Source organism: Gossypium arboreum, chromosome 6 (genome assembly GCF_025698485.1).
Source record: "Gossypium arboreum isolate Shixiya-1 chromosome 6, ASM2569848v2, whole genome shotgun sequence".
In the NCBI taxonomy this organism is placed as follows: Eukaryota; Viridiplantae; Streptophyta; class Magnoliopsida; order Malvales; family Malvaceae; genus Gossypium; species Gossypium arboreum.
In genome coordinates, this window is record NC_069075.1 from 79,083,551 (window position 1) to 79,105,487 (window position 21,937).

General features: G+C 34.0%; 1 protein-coding gene across 5 annotated transcripts; it reads left to right on the forward strand.

The window, feature by feature from the left end:
• Positions 1 to 4,011: 4,011 nt before the first annotated feature.
• On the forward strand, positions 4,012 to 18,359 carry LOC108486715 (uncharacterized). 5 transcript variants are annotated; one of them, XM_017790908.2, is made up of 24 exons: positions 4,014 to 4,377; positions 4,503 to 4,557; positions 4,655 to 4,749; positions 4,826 to 4,881; positions 4,991 to 5,066; positions 5,176 to 5,242; positions 5,415 to 5,481; positions 5,636 to 5,702; positions 6,542 to 6,625; positions 6,719 to 6,760; positions 6,857 to 7,012; positions 8,150 to 8,227; positions 13,158 to 13,226; positions 13,326 to 13,391; positions 13,489 to 13,617; positions 14,163 to 14,219; positions 14,670 to 14,759; positions 14,894 to 14,959; positions 15,563 to 15,631; positions 15,707 to 15,811; positions 15,963 to 16,088; positions 17,471 to 17,529; positions 17,637 to 17,673; positions 17,811 to 18,359. In XM_017790908.2, the coding sequence occupies exons 1-24, from the start codon at positions 4,225 to 4,227 to the stop codon at positions 18,006 to 18,008; spliced, it is 2,067 nt and encodes a 688-aa protein (XP_017646397.1). In that variant the 5' UTR covers positions 4,014 to 4,224; the 3' UTR covers positions 18,009 to 18,359. The 5 variants fall into 5 exon arrangements, 4 of the variants coding, with proteins under 4 accessions (XP_052885753.1, XP_017646399.1, XP_052885754.1 ...); XM_053029793.1 differs by lacking the exons at positions 17,471 to 17,529; positions 17,637 to 17,673; positions 17,811 to 18,359 and adding exons at positions 16,641 to 16,704; positions 16,826 to 17,075 and having other exon boundaries at positions 4,012 to 4,377; XR_008284270.1 differs by lacking the exon at positions 17,811 to 18,359 and having other exon boundaries at positions 4,013 to 4,377; positions 16,027 to 16,088.
• Positions 18,360 to 21,937: the final 3,578 nt, after the last annotated feature.

Consider the following 21,937-nt stretch of genomic DNA (forward strand, 5'->3'; position numbering starts at 1 on the left):
TAGGATTTTGCACGATATGTTGTGATTATATATGTGTTTTGATCACACGATATGTAGCGGCAAGGTGAGTGATCTAGGTGAAGCATAAACACTAGAAAGGTGGTACAAACGAACTCTGGACATAAAGGAAATGTGGGATTTCGCTTGGGCTTAGAGATATTTTCTTTCTCTATGTTGACTTTGATGATTATTCTAGGACTTAGTTTTTTTTATGTTTTTCTTCATGTTCTTAGATACCTCTTGCTAAAAGATAAATACAAACCTAAATTTCAAGTATAAAATTATAGTCTAAGTCTGGTTTATGTTTTCTTAATTTACAAATTCATTCTTAAGTCTTTAATTTCTTAGTGTTCGCTATAAGCAAAAAACATGAGATAACCAAAATTGACTAACTTATATTAAGTTTGCTAAGGTTGATGCTAAGTGACAGGGTTACCAAATTGTGCAAAGTGCGAACCCTAACAAGTGACTAGCCTGTACTTACGAGCCTTTAATAATTTTTTATATACGGTATTGGAGAAACCTATGAAATGTGTTCGTAGTATCTAAATATGTAGGGGTTGTTCGTAAAACTTACACTGTTTTAAGGAGTTTTACTCTATGAAGACATAGAATGTGTGAGCTACACTAAGAGCGAACCTTGATGTTGAGATGTGTATCATACAGTTAATAGATAAATGTTTACTTAAACTTAGAATACCGTCTGCATAGAGGTTAGCTTAAATGTTTTGGTTAAAGTACTTATTCAGCTACATATTAGTAACTTAAGCATGTTTTATTTTTTAACTTGTGGTGTGTTGGAGGTTAGGTTAGTTTTAAATAGAGAATCACTTAGGTGGCTAATGTGGCATTCCATAGCTTGGGTTCAGCGATCGAATCAGGTATGAGGTGTTACATTGAGGACAAGATTTAACCTTACAAACTTCCTTAAGGTTTCTACCCAAACCTTAACACACCAACCCTCTTAAAGAAATACAAATAAGAAAACTAAGAACAAACTCTTACAAGATCAGAATGTTTGCAAATTAAGTTCAATTACAAAGAAGAGCACTTGAGCTGATAGAATAACAATGAAGTTCATAGGTGTTTGTAAGAAAAGTATAGAAAGTTTTAGCTCAAAAGGTTGTTTGATTGATTTTTAAGCTTGAATATTCTTTCTTGTTGTTGTAGGAACTTTGGAAGTTAGTATTTATACTCTCTAATTCATTTCCAATCATTGTGGTTGTTGAGGAAATAAATAGAGTCACTGGGAATGAAAATACCAGATCATTTAATTCACCTGCAATGAAAAGTATCGATACTTTTTCTACGAGTATTGATACTATTAGCATTTAATGTCTGATTCAGTTACTGTTAAAGTTCATTTACAACGATACCAAAGACCATTTATAGTTACCTAGTAAAAGATATCGATATTTTTTGAATGGGTATCAATACCTTTTGTGTTTGTTTAAAAAATCATCAAGTCAAAATGCAAAAGTGGTATCGATATAAAAAGATGGTATCAATAAAATTCAATAAGTATTGATATATTTTGAAAAGTATCGATACTTTTTACTTCTGTTCAATTTTTTTTCAAGATAATAAGCAACTTGGGTATCGATAAAAAAATAAGGCATCGATAAAAATTGATAGGTATCGATTCTTTTTGGAAAATATCGACACTTCTTGTAGGGAGCAGTTTTTCAATCGATTTAAAAAAAGTTTCAATCATTTTTTAACTTTGCCCAAAAATTTCTAAGTGTTCAAAACATTTTCTAAGATGTTTGGAAGTCTTGAAATGATTTTTATGCTTAGAACTTTATAATTTCTTTGTTCATAAAACAAACTTTATTCAAAAATATTTTTGTTTGTTATATCAAAACAATTTATCAAATAAAGCTAATTTAACACCGATAATATATATCAAACCATTGACAACATCATCATGTACTTCTCTTAACATATATTCACCTAATTAACACATATAAGTAAGCAATTAATCTATTTTGAATCATAAAAGTACAAATCGTGGTCTTGCGTCACTCGTCAACAATTCTCACTTTTCCTTTTCCTCTAAAAGGTTCCGTATGGGCGTTAGCTACAATAGTCACAAAAACGTTACATTATAAATTTTGAGTCAATTCATAACCAAATACCAATTTACACATATTTTATAATTTATTCAATTTAGTCCTTAGAATCGAGAAAAACATAACTTTCAATTTAAGGTTTCGGATTAAAATCCAATTTCACCATAACTCATTAGGGACCTTCAATTTTCTATTCTTATTGAAGTTTCATAGTAATTTTTTTATTTAATTCAATTTGGTCCCTAATGTTTGAAACCAACAATTTAGCTTTACAATTTAGCCCTTTTCTTAAACTAAGCTTAATTTCTAACAATTTCACACCTATTTCATTCAATTCTTAACATTGAAAACCTTCAAAAACTTTAACATCTTTACAAATTAGTACATGAGCTAGCTAAATCAAGCTTTCATGATTCATTTTCCATAAAAAATTAAAGAAAAATGACTAGGGACTTACTTGAATTAAAGGCTGAAAGCTTGAAACCCTTGTCAATGGTGTTTTTCTTTTTATTTTCTCTTATGATCAATTGGAGATGATATCTCATCTCTCCTTCCACTAATTTTACATATATATACTTATATTAAGCTTTAATTAGTTTAATTAACTATGTTTTAATCTTAATTAACTTTAATTTACTAATTAATCAACAATCATCATTATGTCCACTGGAACATGTTTAGTAATGGTCTATTAGTAATTTTGGCCCTTTGGATAATTGCAATTTAACTCCTCAAGTCATTTCTTAAATATAAATCTACAGCGATTAGACTTTACAATTTAGTCTCTAGGCCTTAATTAATCACAATTTCAGCTAAAATACTTATCCAAATTGCAATTCATCTATACACTAACTCTGTAAATATTCTTATTTAATATTTACTGATTCGATTTATAGAAATAAAATCTCAAAACTGCATGTTCTAATACTACTGGAAACTAAGTTGTTACACAAAATGTACTTATTAACTATGGGGGTATGTTGGCGAACTTAGTCAAAGTTAACGGAGGTGGTTGGTCGATGAGGGTACCTACGGAGGTCCTTCATACAACAATGTTTATTGGTATTTTAATAATATAAAGGTCAGACTTACCGGTACAAAATATGTGCACTAACATGCAATATTTAGATAATTTTATTCAATTAGTGGTTAAAAATAACAAAAAAAGCTAGAATTTTATTTTATTATTTTTGTTTGGAGTTTAATTATGATTCAAGTTTTTATTGTTGTAATTTCAAAACAGATGTTCAATAATTTGTTTAATATTACTTTATATTAATCACATAAAATAAGAAATATTATATAATATATTAGGATAAATAAGATTGATAGTAAAATTTAGGATGATAGATTTAAGTAAAATATAAAAATATAAAAATTAAATTTGTAAAATAAATTCACTAGTGAAAAACTAATGGATGAAATTGGCAATAATTAAGACATTTTTCTACATTTATTTTTAAAGTTAATTCTTCATTGTTGTTGTTAAAAAATACTTACTAGAAATGTTGCTTTAGAAAAAGTGCGTTTGAAAGTATGGTAGAAAGTGTTGTAAAAATATGACTTATTAAATTTTAATATTTTTTATTGCTGAAAAACTTGTGATTGAATGTTAAAATGTTTTCTTTTTAACATGATAATGAAAAATTAAAAATTAGTTAAATTGTATGACATTTAAATAATTTAATATAATAATATATAAAATATAAAATTTAAAAGTATTTAATATAAATTATTTGAAAAATTAATCATACATAAAATATTTTAAATTTTTAAATATAATAATTTTAATATTATGAAATATTTAAATAATTTAATATAATGATAAATAAATTATAATTTAATTTAAATTTTTTATAGTTAGTATAAATAAAAATATTTTAATAAATTTTCTTCAAAAAGTAAAAATCAGCTACATCCCAGCTTTTGTTGCAGTTCTTAATTAATTTAAATAGCATGAATAATATATACCAAATCAAAAAGAAATTAAAATTAAAATCTTATTCTATATTGTTCAAGATATTTTTGAAGAAAATCTCCAAACAGAGGAAAAAATTCAAAGCAAGAACCAAATAATGAGAAGTATTTCAATTTCAATTATATAAGAAAGGGAACAAAGACAAACTGGGCGCGAAACAACTGGTTTGCAAAAATGGAGTTGGATGAATGGGAGTTGAGCGTTGAAGAATTGGATTCTCTTGAAAGAGATGCTCTCCAGAAGATCTCTCAGCAACGCCACTCTTCTTCTTCTTCCTCTTTGTCTACCAATCAACAACAACCCGTCATCCATTCTCTTTCTCACAAGGCAATTACTTTCTCTTTTTTGCTTTACTTTCCTGGGGTTTCTTTTTCGATTATGATTCTCGGTTCGTTTTCAGTTTTTTTTGGGTTTTCAGTCTTCCTCTCGTTTCATTTATGATTATGATACAGGGTGAAGTTCCGTCCAGAACATTGCCTGCATCAATTGCGCCCAAAGCGAACCCTGGTAAGTTGCTTTCTTTTCATTTATGTACTTATTACTTCTATTGTTCTATATAAATGTAAGGCGCTGGCATTGCTTTGAACATATTTCTGTTCAACAGCTGATCAGTGCTCCAAGGAACAACTACCCAAGGTTTCTCTCAAATTTATTCTCCACGCCACTGGAAACATTGCTGCAAAGTTTCCCTATAATCAGGTAAAATACATTCCTTCCTCAGACTGAAAATGCTTTTACTTTTGCACTTACCCTCTATGTTTTTATCCTTACTTAGGTTTTAGTAGATGCTTTTCGTAAGATCCCTAAAGCCACTTGGAATGCAAAAGAAAGGTTCCTCTTTCACTCTCAATTTATATCTGCCTTTTCTTTTTCATTGCAATTATGACTCAATGGTTGGTAAATTCAGCCATAACCTGATAAGATGCTGTTGAACCCGCAGATTATGGATGTTCCCACAATCATCTTTGTCATTGGCAGAAAAAGTTCCTTGTGAAGTACCTGGTTGTAATATTGAGGTCATGGATAATTTCATTTTGTTTCTCCTCACATTAAGAACACACTACCTTGTTGCTAAACTGCTGTGTACTTCAATATAGCTGAATATTTTCTTCTAATGTTATTAAGGTAGAGAATTTACATCCCTTGGTGCAACGTGCTATTGCAGCTGCCTCTGCACTGCCAGATCTTCAAGGTAATTTGATATGTGCGGAAGAATGTTTCCTTGCAAGCTTTCCTTGATAGACCATTACTCTTCACTTGTTGCCTATATTTCAGTTTGCTATTGGTATTCACTTTTATACAATTATGGAGTTTGTATTTTTCCCCTTATGTCTTGGCTTCTTCCTCTCTTTTTTTCCCTCAAGAGTTGTATCACAGGATTCCTAAGTCTATTGAGTCAAAGCTTCTACCGTTTCAGCGGGAGGGTGTTAGGTATGTGATAAGTACTGTGGAGAGTTTTCCCCCTCAAGCTTTTCTTTGTGATGTACATGAATTGGTGCCTTTTTCTAAGAAAATAAGATTTTACCTTCTCTTTCCATGGTCTTATTTCTGTGATGCTTTTACTATAGGTTATTCTTTTCCTCAGGTTTGTGTTGCAACATGGAGGACGGGCACTTCTAGCTGATGAAATGGGACTAGGAAAGACTTTACAGGCAAGAACTTGTTCGTATATACATACATACATACATATTTAAATCTGAACTGTTCTGTTCTGCAATACATTTATATGAATTATCTAGCTACATAGTGGTCCACACTTGGTTGTAGCTCATTATAAAGAGTTAAAGACAGAATCTGCGACCATTCTGAGGTTTTTTCCTTTCTTTGGGCATTCTTGATATGCTTTGTCGCTTCTTGATGACAGCAGTGTGTATATAGTTGAAACTCATGTTTTTCTAATTTATTTATCATGTATTGACATTGTTATATTTTCTCCCCTGAAATTAAAATTATAAAAAAGGTTTAGTGTATTATGACCTTTGAGATGGTCAATATGTTGATAACTAGCAATTTTTGGTTATGGGTAGCCATTTGAATCTTTTATTTTATGTAGTATAATAAGTAACTTTTTTTTTTTTACTTTTATGATTGGTCATTTTTCATTTATTACACCAGCCATGAATCTTTACCATTTTCTTTTGGAGTTCTATGATATTGTTGTTTTTCACTCAAGGAATGATATGTAGTAATGCTTCCACCTATTTATCATTCTTCTGTCCACAGACAACCTATTATAATAGAAAGATGTCTCAAGGAGATATATTGGTGTTTGATGACTTGCTCTTAATTGTTTGGACTTTGGAGTTTGATGTTAAGTATTAAAAAGTTGTGTTTTGATCACAAAAAACTAGAATCAAATTTTGAAAAGATCATGTTGTTTCAATATTCTTTGAAAGTGTAACAAAGAGAACATGGTTTATATTTATTCTTTGAAAGTATTATATTTATTTTCTGTTTGGTGCTGCATATTAAACCCTACTGGACTTTGCAGGCTATTGCTGTTGCTGCATGCATTCGTGACTCTTGGCCTGTTCTTATACTTGCGCCATCTTCTTTGCGTTTGCATTGGGCTTCAGTGAGTTCTCATCAACTTCATGTTTAAGGTGTTTTAGGATTTTTTTTAGTTCTTTATTTTGGGAAAATGCTTGTACTTTTTTCCATTATGCAGATGATTGAACAATGGCTAAATATTCCTCCATCAGATATTGTTGTATGTTCTCTTGATTCCTTTTCATGTTTCCTTTTACTTTTATGACTTGGAACAAAATTGAAGAAATACTGGAAAAGATACTATCAACATTTACAGGTTGTTTTCTCCCAAATGGGTGGGTCAAACAGAAGTGGATTCACAATATTATCCTCAAATAGCAAGGGTGATATTCATCTTGATGGCCTTTTCAACATCATCTCCTATGATTTAGTAGCAAAACTTGAAAATGTATTAATGGCATCTGAGTTCAAGGTGAGTACAATCTTTTTACCTTTCAAGTTTTATTCTATCTTTTTATGTTTTGCATTTTATACATTTCAATATGTTGTTATTGTCACCTTGATATAACTATAACTAAAGGGTAATAGTGAGCAAAGACAGTTTAAAATGCTGAAACTAGTAAGAAATAAAGATTTTAAGATAGTCCAACTTTGATATGGTGTCTAAACTGCCTATTTTGTAGAAACAGGTAAATGATTAGAACGGTGGGATGGATGGTCCGAAAGTTAAGAAAACATGGAAACTGATAACCAATAACTAATCCAAAAGTTTATAGGTCAATTTTTACTATTCAATCTCCAATAATGATTGTGTTTTCTGCTTGTATATATTTATTTATACTATACATGACACTAAGATGTTATGGACCTCCAAAAATAATACCAAATCATGAAGATGATACGACTCGTTTCTTAAATAGTAACATGTATTTTTTACTAAAAGATCTTGGGTTATTTTAGTGTTGTTAAGAGCGCAAGGTGCATTCTAGGCATTATTTATTGCCTAAGGCGTAAAGCACCAAAAGGAAAAACAAAAATCTCAACAAAATGAAGTAAGGTGCAATAGGTATGTTTGTGTTTGTGATTTTATCTTATAAAACTACAAAATTATCCTTTTCTTGTGTTGCCAAATATGCATGATTCATCTTATGGTCCCATGACTTTATTGAGTATTAGATATAGTAAGTTTGATATTATCTCCTTTTTTATTAGTAAAGGTGTAGTATTTAAAAATAAATAAATAGTCAGACGGCTTTTATTGTGCCTATTTCCTTACAGAAAGGCACAGTAGTTGTCTGCCTTATCAAATACTCCTTGCCTGAAAGGGTTTGAGGTTCGCACCTAGGTGCACTGCTTAGTTTATAAAGAATGAAAATGACTGCAAAAATCTTTACAGTTTTCTATGTTAAGGACTTTATATTTTTTGGAAGGCCATAGGACACATTATATTTTGCAGGAACAGTTTGACTTGCTTGTTTGTATTTGTTGGGAATGCATGTTTGTGTGTTTTGAGTACGCCACTCTTGCATGAAGCTTATTGATGTCCTGTTTACATGGTAATTTTTCTTGTTTGCATATGCTTCTACCATTGATTTCCCCCTTTTTGTAGGTTGTGATTGCAGATGAATCTCACTTTTTGAAAAATGCTCAAGCAAAGAGGACAACTGCTTCCCTTCCCATTATAAAGGTATTTCTCTTTTAATAAATGATGATGTGAACTTAAATCTACCTCTTTATTGACTATATTCACACTTTAAATATATTGTGAATACCTTAATTTGCTGAATGAAAATTATTCACCTTAAGCCATAACAGACACTTGGTGTTTTCAAATGTTATCGTCGGCGAATTGAGTTGAGTAATCGGAGGGAAAGAAGAAAGAACAGAAAAAGAGAAGGAGAAGAAAACCAACAGAAGGAAAATGGCCTGCTTTTTTCATCATACCCTCCTTGCTGTCATAGGAGGTTAAAAAAGTACAGTCAAAACAGATAACGGCTGTCAAAAGCAAAGACAAAACTTACCGTTTCATTTAAACGGTCCTCTGTACACTAAAATCGAAATTAAGCTAAACGCAGTGTTTAATAACAAGCAAAATTAGAAATTAAAAACAAATTGAAATTGGCAGACTTGAAACTGTGAGCTCCATTTGGTTTGTATCAGATACTCCCTTCTCAAATAGGATCCTTGTCCTCAAGGATCAAAAGCAGGGTACATCTGCTGTAATTCTTATAAGTCCTCCCATGTTGAGTCTTTTGGATAAGTGTTGAACCATTCAACCAGCACCTCTGTTGCAGCCTGATTGCCCTTCTTGACCATCCTTCTGTCTAATATTCTCATGGGTTCCTTGTCGATGACGCCATCAGTCCCCACTACAGGTAGCATAGATGAAGTTGGTGTCTTACCAATGTGCTTTTTGAGTTGGGAGACGTGGAACGTAGGGTGAATTTTTGATTCGACTGGTAAGGTTAGCTTGTAAGCAACTTGACCCACTTTTGCTTCTACAGGGAAGGGTCCAAAGTATTTAGGAAAGAGCTTATGATTCTTCAACTTGTGGAGTGAATGTTGCCGAAACTCTGATCAGATCTCTTATTGTTGGCAATCTGTCTCATTCTCTCTTGAGCCTTTTTCAAATGGAAGTGAAGAAGCTTCCTCATGACTTCTCTATTTTGCAAGCTTCGGTCTACAGTAGCTATATTGGAAGAGCTAGCTAGGTAAGGCAAGTGTAGGGGTGGTGCTTGACCATAAAAGGCCTTATATAGGGTGGTATGGATTGCTGAGTGGTGTGTGGTATTGTACCACCATTCAGCTAAAAGTAACCATTGCACCCACTCCTTAGGACATTCGCTCACCATGCATCTTAGATAACCTTCTAGACACCAGTTCAGAACTTCAGTCTGTCCATTTGTTTGTGGATGGTATGCTATTGACAACCAAAGTTTAGCTTCTAATCCTTGAAACAGTTCTTGCCAGAAATTGCTCACAAAAATCTTGTCCTGATGTGATGCAATTGTTTCAGGAATACCGTGCAGCTTGTAAACGTGTGCCAAGTATTCTTGAGCTACAGTGATGGCTGTGAAAGGGTGTGAGAGAGGTAAGAAATGCTCGTATTTTGTGAGTCTGTCAACTACCACTAGGATGGTGTTTTTGTTGCAGGCGACAAGTAAACCTTTTATAAAATCCATGCTGATAGCCTCCCAAGCTCGATCGGGGATAGGTAGGGGCTGTAAGAGACCAGGGGAGGCAACAAGGTTTGCGTTGCACCGTTGACAAACAGGGCACTCTTTGACCCATTTCTGTATATCCTTGGTTAGGCCCTTCCAGTATACTTGTCCGAATATTCGTACTTTGGTAGCGTGCGCCCCGAGTGACCTCCCAATGGGCTATAGTGGAAACATTCGAACAGCTCCCTCCTGAGTTTTATGTCGTTCCCTACAACTGCCTTCCCTTTTCTCCTTAGTACCTGCCATTCCATGAATATTTTGGATGCCTCTGAGGGTCTTCTTGAAGCTTAATGCATACTTGGTGCAGCTTGGGGTCAACTAAAGTAGATCCCACTACTCTCTTCCATAAGTCTGACCATGAAGTACTCCCCACACATTGAAAGAGCTGTCCCTCGAATTAGTGTGCCTTCCTAGACAAAGCATTGACTACCAAATTTTGAGCACCCTTCTTATAAGTGATGTAGTAGTCATAACAGAGCATTTTAACGACCCATTTTTGTTGAAATGGAGTAATAGCTTGTCGATCAGCTAAAAATTTCAAACTTTGGTGATCGGTCCTGATTTGGAACCTCCTCTCAACCACATAGGCGTGCCATTTTTTTTACTGCCAAGAGAATCGCGAGCATTTCCTTATCATAGATGGAAATTGCTTGATGTTTTATTCCTAACCCTTTGCTAAAAAATGCCACTGGTCTCCCTTTTTGGTGTAACACGGCCCCGACCCCTTGACCACATGCGTCCGTGTCAATGCAGAATTCTTCATTAAAGTTAGGCAGGCATAGCACTGGTGCTTGGCATACTGCTTGCTTTAACATTTCAAAGGCAGCTTGATCATGGTTGGTCTAATTCTAGGGAGTGTTTTTCTTGAGTAAATTGGTCAACGGTTGAGCCATAACCCCATAGCTTCTTATGAATCTTCTATAGTAACCCAAAAGGCCTAAGAAGCCTCTCAATTCTTTGACCGATTTGGGGGTGGGCCAATTTGAAACCCTTTCTACCTTTGCGGCATCCATCGTCACCTCTCCTGCAGCTATAACATCCCCCAAATACTTTGCTTGACAAACAAATGGTTGTCCCTCAAAAGTTGCAACACCTCTTGTAAATGTTCAGTCTAGCTGTTGGAATAGACAAGTATATCGTCAAAAAATACCAAGATCGACCTTCTTAGTAAATCTTTGAAGATAGCATTCATCACTGCCTGGAAGGTTGAAGGTGCATTGGTTAAGCCGAAGGGCATAACCAGAAATTCAGATTTGCTAATGTCTCCCTCATACATCCGGATTTGGTGATAGCCCGATCGAAGGTCCAATTTGGAGAAAAAGAGAGCTTGTCCAAGCTCATCTAACAGTTCTTCTATGATGGGTATTGGAAAATGATCCTTAATGGTTAGTTAGTTCAAGCGGCGGTAATCTACACACAAGCGCCAACTCCCCTCTTTTTTCTTAACCATAACAACCGGTGAAGAAAAAGGGCTGTTACTATCTCTTATGATCCCAGCGCGTAACATCTCCCTAATGAGCTTCTCAATTTTTGTCTTCTGTACTGTAAGGTGCCTATAGGGCCTCATATTCACCACCTTTGTCTCGTCATGCAATGTTATTATATGATCTTGTGTTCTGATAGGGGGAAGTGTATCAGGCATTCGGAATACGTCGTCATATTCTCTTAAAAGTTGTTGCAAACTTGTCGAAGTAGATGCAGGTGTCATTTTCAGCTTGGTGTGTTGTTCGGCAGCCAATATCATGGGACAAGGACCGAGTGGTGTCATAGACAAGCATTTGGACATTTGTTGACCCGTCAGTATATGTAAGCCTCCAGGTTGAATACCCTGAAGCAAGTAATCGTGGCCCTCGTGTTCGAACTTCATAATGGGAAGCTGGAAATTCCAAGTGATGGCTCCTAGGGAAAGTAGCCACTGTATTCCTAGCACCAAATCGCAACCTTTCACCGGAAGGACCATGAAGTCAGTTACAAACTGTAGCCTTGTGGTTGCCACTTAATAGCTCGACACCGTCCCCTTGTGTACAAGCTTCCCTTTTCAGCAACCATAATCTCCATTTTATTAGCTGGTTCCACATATAAGTTACCTCTCTTGACCAGTTTGGAGTCCACAAAGTTGTGTGTGCTGCTCGAGTCTACCAGTATTATCACATCAATGTGCCCAATTCTAGCTGTAATTCTCATGGTGTTATGCCTTTGGGATCCCTATAAGGCATGCAATGAGAGAACAGGAGGGATGGCTTCAACTTCGGGTTTTGTATTTTCAAGCTGTTCGGGACAGTCTTGAAACTCTTCCATTGGTGAGGTTATGGCCTCCATTCCTATTTCATTGTGAGATCCCACCACTAGCTGATACAATTGGGACTTCACGCACTTGTGTCCTGGGGTATACGTTGCGGCACACCAGAAACATAGCCCCTTTTTTCTACTATCTTCCATTTCGGCTTGGGATAAGGACTTGGTTGGAGTGCGATGATTGTTTAGAGGTGGTTTCGGTTTGTTATGGGTTGGAGAGAGTCCTCCAGAGGTAGGGACATGACTGATGGGTTTGGGGTTAGGAAATAAAGGTTTAGAATACTCCCCACTTCCTCCCATCAAAGAAGGCCTTTTGACCATGTTTGTAGATACAATGCCTTCGACATGTCTAGCTAAATAAAAGCTTCTAACAGCGTTTGAGGTTTGAATAATCTAAGGTACTGGCCAACTTCCACTTTAAGATTACTTATGAATATGCTTTAAGCGTAAGGTTCGGGCAGGTGTAGCTGGTTGAAAATGCTTACAAATTGGTCCTGGAACTGGTCAACAGATCCCTGTTGCTTCAAGATAGCCAACTTTGTCATCGGGTCGGTAAAGTTGGAAGAGCCGAATCTCTCTTGCAGCCCACGAGCATAGGTTTCCCACGATAACATTTGAATCCCTCCATGTCGTTGGCTAAAAAAATGGTGCCTGTCCAATGCTTTTCCTTCCATATGAAGCACAACAGTTCTCACCTTATCTTGTTCCAATATACCTTCAACTTCAAAAAATTGCTCTAATTTCGACCACCACCCTCGGAACATTTGGTCTGTATCATCAAAATGTTCCAGTTAGCTAATTTACTGATTGAAGCGGATAAAAATTTTATATAGACAATGTAAAAGGCCAGAGAAATACTGTTTCACCACTCAGGTAGTATGATCATGACAAATTGCCAGGGTGGGTGGGATGAAGCAAGCAGCAAGAAATTTTCCAAATAGAGAAGAAAGTGCTTAAATCAAATGAGCTTGCTGATTGTTAATATGGATGAAAAGAAGCATGCATGAATAAACATAAATAGCTAAAAATATTATGAACTATTTTACTGCATCTTTGATTCCTTTTAGTGTTTCTTATTGTTGCTTTTGGTTGAAATTTCAGAAAGCTCAGTATGCACTATTGCTTACTGGAACTCCAGCCTTATCCCGCCCAATTGAGCTGTTCAAGCAGGTTCTTTAATTGCTATGTAGGAAATATGGTTTGCAAGATTTTAGAGCTTTCTGAAGTTGCATTTTAGTAATTCTGTCAAAATTTCTGTACAACTGGCAGCTGGAAGCCTTGTATCCTACTGTATATAGGAAAGTGTATGAGTATGGTGAGCGATATTGCAAAGGCGTAAGTGACATTCGTTTTGAGGTTGACAGATCTTTAAACTTAAGGGTTGCCATTACATTAGGTATTGAACAACATTTTTCGTGTACCAATCTTCCAGGGAGTATTTGGAACTTATCAAGGTGCTAGTAACCATGAAGAATTGCACAATTTGATGAAGGCTACTGTCATGATCCGCAGGCTTAAGAAGGATGTTCTTTATCAGCTACCCATGAAGCGTAGGCAACAGGTACGGATATATGCTAAAGTTCTGTTGTCTGATCTTCCTTTTCAGCTTGCTTGCCTCATATTAGTGAGCTTCATATTGAATATTTGAATTATAAAAAATGTTGCTTTTGGCTATAATCAATTACATTATACTTTTCTTGTCTAAAGAAGTAAACGAAGTGGGAACCATCAACAATTTATTGGACTACATAACAACAAACATTTTGAAATTGAATAATAAGATTAATGATGCAACGGCAGTCTGGTTGGAAACTTTCAAGACATGCATCCAACTCTCATGTAGTTGTGGATATCAATTAAGCATATCTCCTTTTGTTCTTTTGGAAATTTATTAAATCTTGGCATTTAGGATAAAAAGTTGTTTTCTTTTGGCACAAAAAGATTTCCTAGTCAATGTTGTTCATAATATCCAATTTTTATTTCACTGGGTCACTGCAGCCATTGATACACGTATATGCATGTACATTATACCATTGTACGAGTGTTTTCTTGTACATTGTTGATCTCCACTTTAACTTGTTTTTGTAATTTGAAATAAATACTCAGGTGTTCCTAGAATTGGCTGAAAAGGATATGAAACGGATCAGTTGTTTATTTTGTGAGGTAAATTCAATATGCAATTGTTGTTTGTTAATTTGAATTTACTCTGAATCAATGCTGGAATTGCAGTTCTACATGGATCTTGAATTTATTGGACTGATTTGTATAATACATGATATATTAATATTGATAATTTGATATAGATATTGGTTGATCTTGTAATTCAGTTTTTTGCTGATACATCAATAGATCATTCAGTTTGGACGCTTGTTTTCTACTTTTAGGTTCCCATTTAATTAGGTTCTTGTATGCTGATGTTGCCTACAGTAGCTCATACTTTTTTTTTCTTTCGTATATCAGTGACTTTGCCATCATGTTTGAATTCATATGCTATAATCTTAATGTAATTCTGAGGTGGAAAAGTGTATGTCATTTATTAGCATTGAGTGCGTTCTTTTGGAAGGTTTTTCTAGAGTGATACGGATCTAAGAGTGCCACCTAACTGCTTTTTAGTTGGAGGTTGTAAAGGGCAAAATCACCATGTGCAAGTCAGAAGAGGAGGTTAAATCACTCAAACTTGTGCAGAAGAATCTCATAAATAAGGTCTTTATAAATATTCCTCATTTATTCTGAGTTGAAATAGAAGACACGTGCAATTTCTTTTGTAGTATTGCCATCTTTTTCATCTATAATTGAAGCTAGACTAAATTCCTTATCATTCCATCCTCATCGTCCAGATTTATACTGATTCTGCTGAAGCCAAGATCCCTGCAGTTCTAGATTATCTAGGAACTATTGTTGAGGTACGTTTTATACTTGTCTTAATAAATCTATGCACTGCATAATTGTACGCAGGAACCATTTTTTGTAAATACGTCTCATCATGATTAAAGATAATCCATATTATAGTTATAAGCTTAATTCTTTTTTTCCCTGAATCCACCATGTTAATAGAAGCCTATCACTAATACAACTATAAGTTCCCAAATGTAACTGTTCTAACAATTTGCATATGTACTTGCATGCCAGTTATTAGATGTGGAATGTGTTATATCCAAGTTTATTAGCTTATCTGGATCTTCTTTGGTTCTGATTCTACAGTACCATCCTTGTGAAAAATATCCTTCAAGATCTGAAATTCCATCTTAAAATTGATAAAATATAATATGGTGATCTACATTTTTTCTAGATATTGAGTTCCTCTACCTCAAAACTTGAAAGAAGAGCCAACGAGGATACCTGACACCTGAAATATTCAACCCTCAATGTTCTTAATATATGTTCTCATGGCATGTGTTTGCAATCATGATTCTCCTGTTTGCATTAACCTTGTATTGTTCTTCTCATGATAGATTTTATTACTTATTGGTCCTTACATATTTATTTGTTATAAGTAATTATTGCAGGCAGACTGCAAATTTATAATATTTGCACACCATCAGCCCATGATTGAAGCAATGCATCAGTTTCTTCTTGTAAGGCCACTTAAATTCATCTTGAAATTTTCTCAAGATTTGACTCTTTTCTTATAAGACGTTCCAAACTTACAGAAGAAGAAAGTAGGTTGTATTCGAATTGATGGTACTACCCCCGCATCCTCAAGGCAAGCTTTGGTTAATGATTTTCAAGAGAAAGATGCTATCAGGGCAGCAGTGGTATGGCTGCTTCTTTATATATATACATATTATTTCTTGTGATTCCTCCAATAAGTTTTATGTTTCTTATTTTTCATTTTCAGTATAAATCAGAAAATCTATAGACAGACATTATTAAGTCTCCGTTTTCTTTTTGTATTGCTGGTTGCAGCTTTCTATCAAAGCTGGAGGTGTCGGATTAACTTTAACAGCTGCAAGTACGGTTATCTTTGCAGAGTTGTCATGGACTCCAGGTGACCTGATTCAAGCAGAAGATCGTGCTCATAGGATTGGCCAGGTAAACCGCAGACCATAGCAATTATGTCTGTGATGAATATCATTTTGGACATTATGCAATTTATGATCATGATATTTGCATGACTGAAGCTGGACTCTGATGAGTACTTAAAGTTTTACAATTACAGAAGACAAAAACGATGTATATGTAATCTGAAAGTCTCATTAGAATCTCCAAAATATCAAATATTTTAGAATATCATTTTCTCATGAGTCAAAACATAACACCTCAACCCTAAATTAGTTTTAATATGTAGGTAAGCCCTTAACTGTAGTTGAAATGTAAATACCATATACAACCTTAAAGCTCTAATACTGGGAAAATTCTAATTGAAATGAAATAATATGAATAATGTAATCTGAAAAATTGTTAATGTATATTAAATTGAAATTGAACTCAAGAATATAATAAAATATACAAATAAGATAATTTTTCAAATAGCTTTCTTCCTTTCTCCGTTGAGTCACCTTTGAGTTTCATACATGACCCTTAGCCCTTTCGTTTTTTCACCAAATGTTGAGTTCTCATCTAGCATTTTGAGTTGCATTTCAGATTGATATGCTTGTCAAGAGAGGGGCTATCTAGTACCAGATAACTAGGGATGGCAAGGGATAAGGTAGATGTGGATATTTGTGGATATCTGATATTGGGGATTCAGATATTTTAATTACTATACGCAGTGGATATTGATATTATCCCTCGAATATCCATCATTTGATTCTGTTTTACTTTTGCAGATAATGGATTTGGATATCAATTATCCAAATTTACTTTACTTTTAGGGATAACAGATGTGAATTTGAATTCGGATAATCAAATCCATTGTCCACTTTGTAATTTTCTATTTTAATTTGACTTACTATATTTAGTGAATTTCGGATATTCAATGAATATTTAATTTGCTATTGTAATACTTGAATTTAATACGGAAAATAACCAAAGTCGGTTTTTAAAGTTATACAGATTCGGATTTAGATATAATAGAAATTGCAAATATTCAAACTTGATGTCATTCGAAATTCTAAATTCATGCTTATGACTTATTATGTAGCCAATTTTATGCAAGTCTGAATGGACTGTGCTTTAAGGTTGTAAAGGACAAGAATCTCATTACTCACTGATTGGTGCTTTAGCTTTTTACCTATTGCTAAGCCTTAAAAGTTGTAACGCAATCACAATTTATAGATTCGGGATCAATGTTATTAATAATCTACTAATCTTGCATGGAAACAGAGAGAAAAATTGCTTATCACATATGTTATCTATGACTTATCTGGATCAAGAATTTTTCTAATTCTGTTATCGAATGCATTTCCTCTCACTGCTAGGTGTCCTTTTCATTTTTTTTTTGTTCTCTGACATGTATGTCTTCATATTCTTAGGTCTCTTCAGTGAATATATACTATCTGCTGGCAAATGACACGGTTGATGACATCATATGGTATGTGCTTTCCGTATCTCATTTGGTAAACTCGGTCTCTCGGGAATGTTGACACACAGATGTGATAATGACGTTTATTACATCTGATTATTGGTTTACTTTTTTAGGGATGTTGTTCAGAACAAGTTGGAAAATCTGGGTCAGGTAATTTGTTTCTCTTTCTCTCAATCACACATTCAGATATATGGCAAAGTATCATACTAATTTAGGTGGTTTCATAAAACAATGTTCATCTTAATTTCCTTAAGTTGGTCAACTGAACTCGAATTATTTATGATTAGATGCTTGATGGCCATGAGAATTCCTTGGAAGTTTCAAGCAGCCAAGAACACAGAAGTCCCACAAAGCAGAAAACTGTCGACCCGATTCACCAAGGAAGTCCAGGGAAGCAGAAAACTCTGGATTCTTTCATGAAGCGTTGTAACAACATGGATGATGCTGAACATCAATCTAAGCTCAAATACCCCAGGAACATGTAGAGATCAGGCAGGTGGAGTTGTAAATTTTGTACTAATGGAACACATCATCCTCTTGGTCTACACTATCCGATCATATGTATCATCATCACTTAGGGTTAATTCTGGGAACGTAAGCTTCCTTTGCCATTATCTTGAGAATGGAATACATGCCTGGATTTTAAACGTTACTTTTTAGGTCTGTAGTTTTGCGTTTCTAACAGTGTAAACATATTAGAATTTAGAGGCTAATCTTAATAGGATCTTTTCCACATTCTTTTGGTAATGTGATATTTTGACAATTTTATTCATATTTTTAATGATCTCAATTATTTTACTTAGTGATAATAAAAAATTTAATCATTAAAGTTTATATATATATTTTTATCAATTTGATCATTTGGTGGTTGGAAAAACAAGTTATTGTGGTGCACAGCAAAATTTTAAAATTTTTCATGAATTTCTATTTATACAAATAAATTTCTATCAAATTTAGTATCTATGTTCCTGAGTGTTAACAGGTCATAAGTACATAGATTTGGGGATTATAGCTGGTGAAATACTTAAAAATGTTGAATTTTTAAAAAGATTACAAGATTAGATTGGTTTTTGAAAAAATTATGGGATTAGGTTAAAAAAACGAAAATGTTTTTAGCTAGAAGTGTTTTTCATAACGGCTATCCCCACCAATGGCAATTTAAATAGCTGTTTAACCCTCTCCTAAACGTATTTTTTTTATATAAGCCCTTAATTCCTTTATTTTTTTAATTCAATCTTAACTCATCTTTCTCGATCTCAAATCTGTCTTAAATTTCTCTCAATTCTCTATTAATTTCTTACTCAACTTTTATTCCTCTCAACTCTTTTTTTTATTAAAATTGTATTAAGGTTTTTTAAATTAGTTTTTCAGATTACAATTTATTTTGTATTTATTGAAATTAGTAATGACCAAATCTCTAATTTGTTTGGATAACAAGCACATATCGATCAATCAATTGTAAATGGTAAGAAAATTTTTTATTATATTTAATCTAATTGAATTTAAATATTTTCTTATTATACTGAAATTTAATATTGTGTATGTTTTTCTATATATATAGTCGGAAGATCGAATTCTGGAGACGTATATTCATAATCTACCTGCTCCTCTATTGTCCTTAACAGAACCATACTTGAGAGATGCGAGATTTTTGGACATGGCCCGTATGGGTAGGGTTGTAAATTGGACCCCACACTTGTAAATGCATTGGTGGAAAGGTGGAGACCTAAGACGCACACATTCCATATTCCATGCAGCGAGTGTACTATCACACTCGAGGACGTGCAGTTACAGCTCAAGTTACCTGTGGATGGGTCGGTAGTGATTAGGTCAGTTGTCGCAGCCGATTGGATAGATATATGTGAGCAACTTTTAGAGAGGGTTTTAGACACGATTTATGAAGCCTAGATGGATATGAATTGGTTGAAAAGAAATTTTGGTGGGCTCAATGCGGAATCGAGTGAAGTCTAAAAAGAACAACACGCTCGGGCTTATATCCTTATGATCATTGGGGGTCTCCTAATGCTTGATAAATCACGAAACATTGTCCATTTAAGGTGTTTGCTAAAACTCATGGAGTTTAGAGAAGCAGGCGAACTTAGTTGGGGCCCAGATAATGTTTTATGAGAATCTTTACATACTTTCGATGCCTGTATTTAGTCTAATATATCTGGTTTTATGAGATCGCCTTTTTGAACATATATGCCAAATGGTTTTAAATGTTGCTTAAACCACCAATGATGTACATTGAAACTTGCTAACTACATGCATTATTGAAATATAATCATAAATCAATATATGCATTGAAATGGTATACACTTGACCACCAAACTCCAAAGCAACAAGTTTAAAGAAGTTAAAATTTTTTTACCTATTAATTTGTGCAAGGTCCATTAGCATATGTGTAACACTCCCTACCCGACCCAAACACAAAATCTAAGCAAAGAATGCTACACAAATCAAAATAATCAAATCAATGACATGATAGGAAAATGTTTTTAAAACAACACATGGCGAAAGCCTTGTACGTTTTACAAGTTTAAATATATATAACATAAGATAGGTTATTTCCATATAATAGTTTCAATGTACATCATTGATAGTTTAAACAACATTTAAAACCATTTTGCGTATATGTTTGAAAAGGCGATTTCATAAAACCATATATATTAGACTAAATACAAGTATCAAAAGTTTGTAATGATTCTCATAAAACATTATCTTGAAAAAAGCAGTAAATCTTTATACAAGTTGATTTCAAAATATAATTACACACTATCCCCAAAAGGTTATTCATGATACAAAACAAATCAGATGGTTCACAATTAATAGTTCTCAAGTGTAGTCCCTTCAACAGAATTTCTTCCTTCAATCAGCATGCCTGAGAAAGAAAATATAACAAAGTAAGTTCATATGAAATTAGTGGGTTCCAAAGATAAAGAGAGAACATATAAGCCATCACACTATTACACCAGATAGTACCAAACCTTTCCGAAAGGTCTAAACCATATGATCATAATACGCTTGATGGCATTCATAGAATACAAACACACTCGATACACCAACTTACATAACTCATCGACGATTACTATCCACCAACTTAACACGACACATACAACCCATTCTTATGCTAGCCTCATACCCAGATTTCAGAATTAGAAGTATTTCAGACAGTCAAATTCGTATACATACTTCCCCTTAACTCCTCAGATAGTTTCGATTCATCCAAGTATGCTTTCTAGTGATCTACCAGTCCGGTTTGCATTATAGTTTCCCTATCGAAGGCATCACAACATAATCCTCTTAATAATCATCACATTTTACATTTCACATATTGGTGTTACTGGCTTGAGCATGAAAGACAATGTTTACTTCATAATAAAAACGAACTACATTCACATTGCTGGTGCTAGATCACCATTACCGAGATAGAAACTATTCAAACATTGCTGAGAGATTACTTTCCTTACACAATATATGCACAACAATGGAATTTATAGCACATGGAAGTAAGAAAGAACTCAATAGAAACTCTAATATAGTGATATACACAATAGGTCATTTGCCTTGGTCATTGGGACCTTCGTTAGTTTCTTGAGCTAAAAGAAAGATAAATATTCCAATCAGATCATTAAACTATCAAAACTTAACATGGATGCAAGATTCAATGTCAAATAACTCAAAATTAGGAAGTTTTCCTTCCTCGTGAATAGTTTCAAGCTCTAAGCATTGAACACTATAAACACATGAATTTCTTCTATAATAACCTAAGGGTTTTCTAGAAATTACCAGTAAGCTGGCACAATTGTAGGTTTTAGCTAAACTCTACGAACCTTTTCGAAGAAGCTTTTTATGCTAAGGCTTTTTAGAAACTTACAGCATAATACAAGGAAGAAAAAGATGTAAAGGTAATTTCTTATGGCCAATGCTATCCTTATCTACTCATGCAATGGAGACAAGGTTTAATGGGAAAATCAGATAATTCTAGTAACGCCCTCGATTCCCATGATTAAACACATTTAATAAGTTTTAAGCCTAATCATATACGGTATTTTAATTCAGTTCTAACTAGGTCTCAACTAAACCCCATCATGATTGACTAAGTCATCATAATATACTATAGAAACAAATCTGTTAAAATTGCAAACTTAATGAGTTCGCCCAAAACATCTAAGGTGGCCAGATGCTTTACAAAAGAGGCTGCCAACCCTAGAGTTCCCCGATACATAGAGTTCACCAGATGGCAAATCCCACAGAGTATACTACCCAGCCAAAACAAATACTTTACTTAATTCTACCATTGACTTAACCAACTTATGCGCCAAATAGTAACTTGATATTGAGTCTCCGCTAGGCGGGCTGTTACAATTCTCCCCTACTTAGAAAATTTCTACCTCAAAATTCATACCTATGA

Bases quoted from the DNA above. Each gene is read 5' to 3' on its own strand.
- LOC108486715 (XM_017790908.2), top strand. From the start codon at position 4,225: ATGGAGTTGGATGAATGGGAGTTGAGCGTTGAAGAATTGGATTCTCTT. The intron at 5,243-5,414 runs GTAATTTGATAT...TTTTCCCTCAAG, and splicing joins TGCACTGCCAGATCTTCAAG to AGTTGTATCACAGGATTCCT. The intron at 16,089-17,470 runs GTAAACCGCAGA...TCATATTCTTAG, and splicing joins GTGCTCATAGGATTGGCCAG to GTCTCTTCAGTGAATATATA.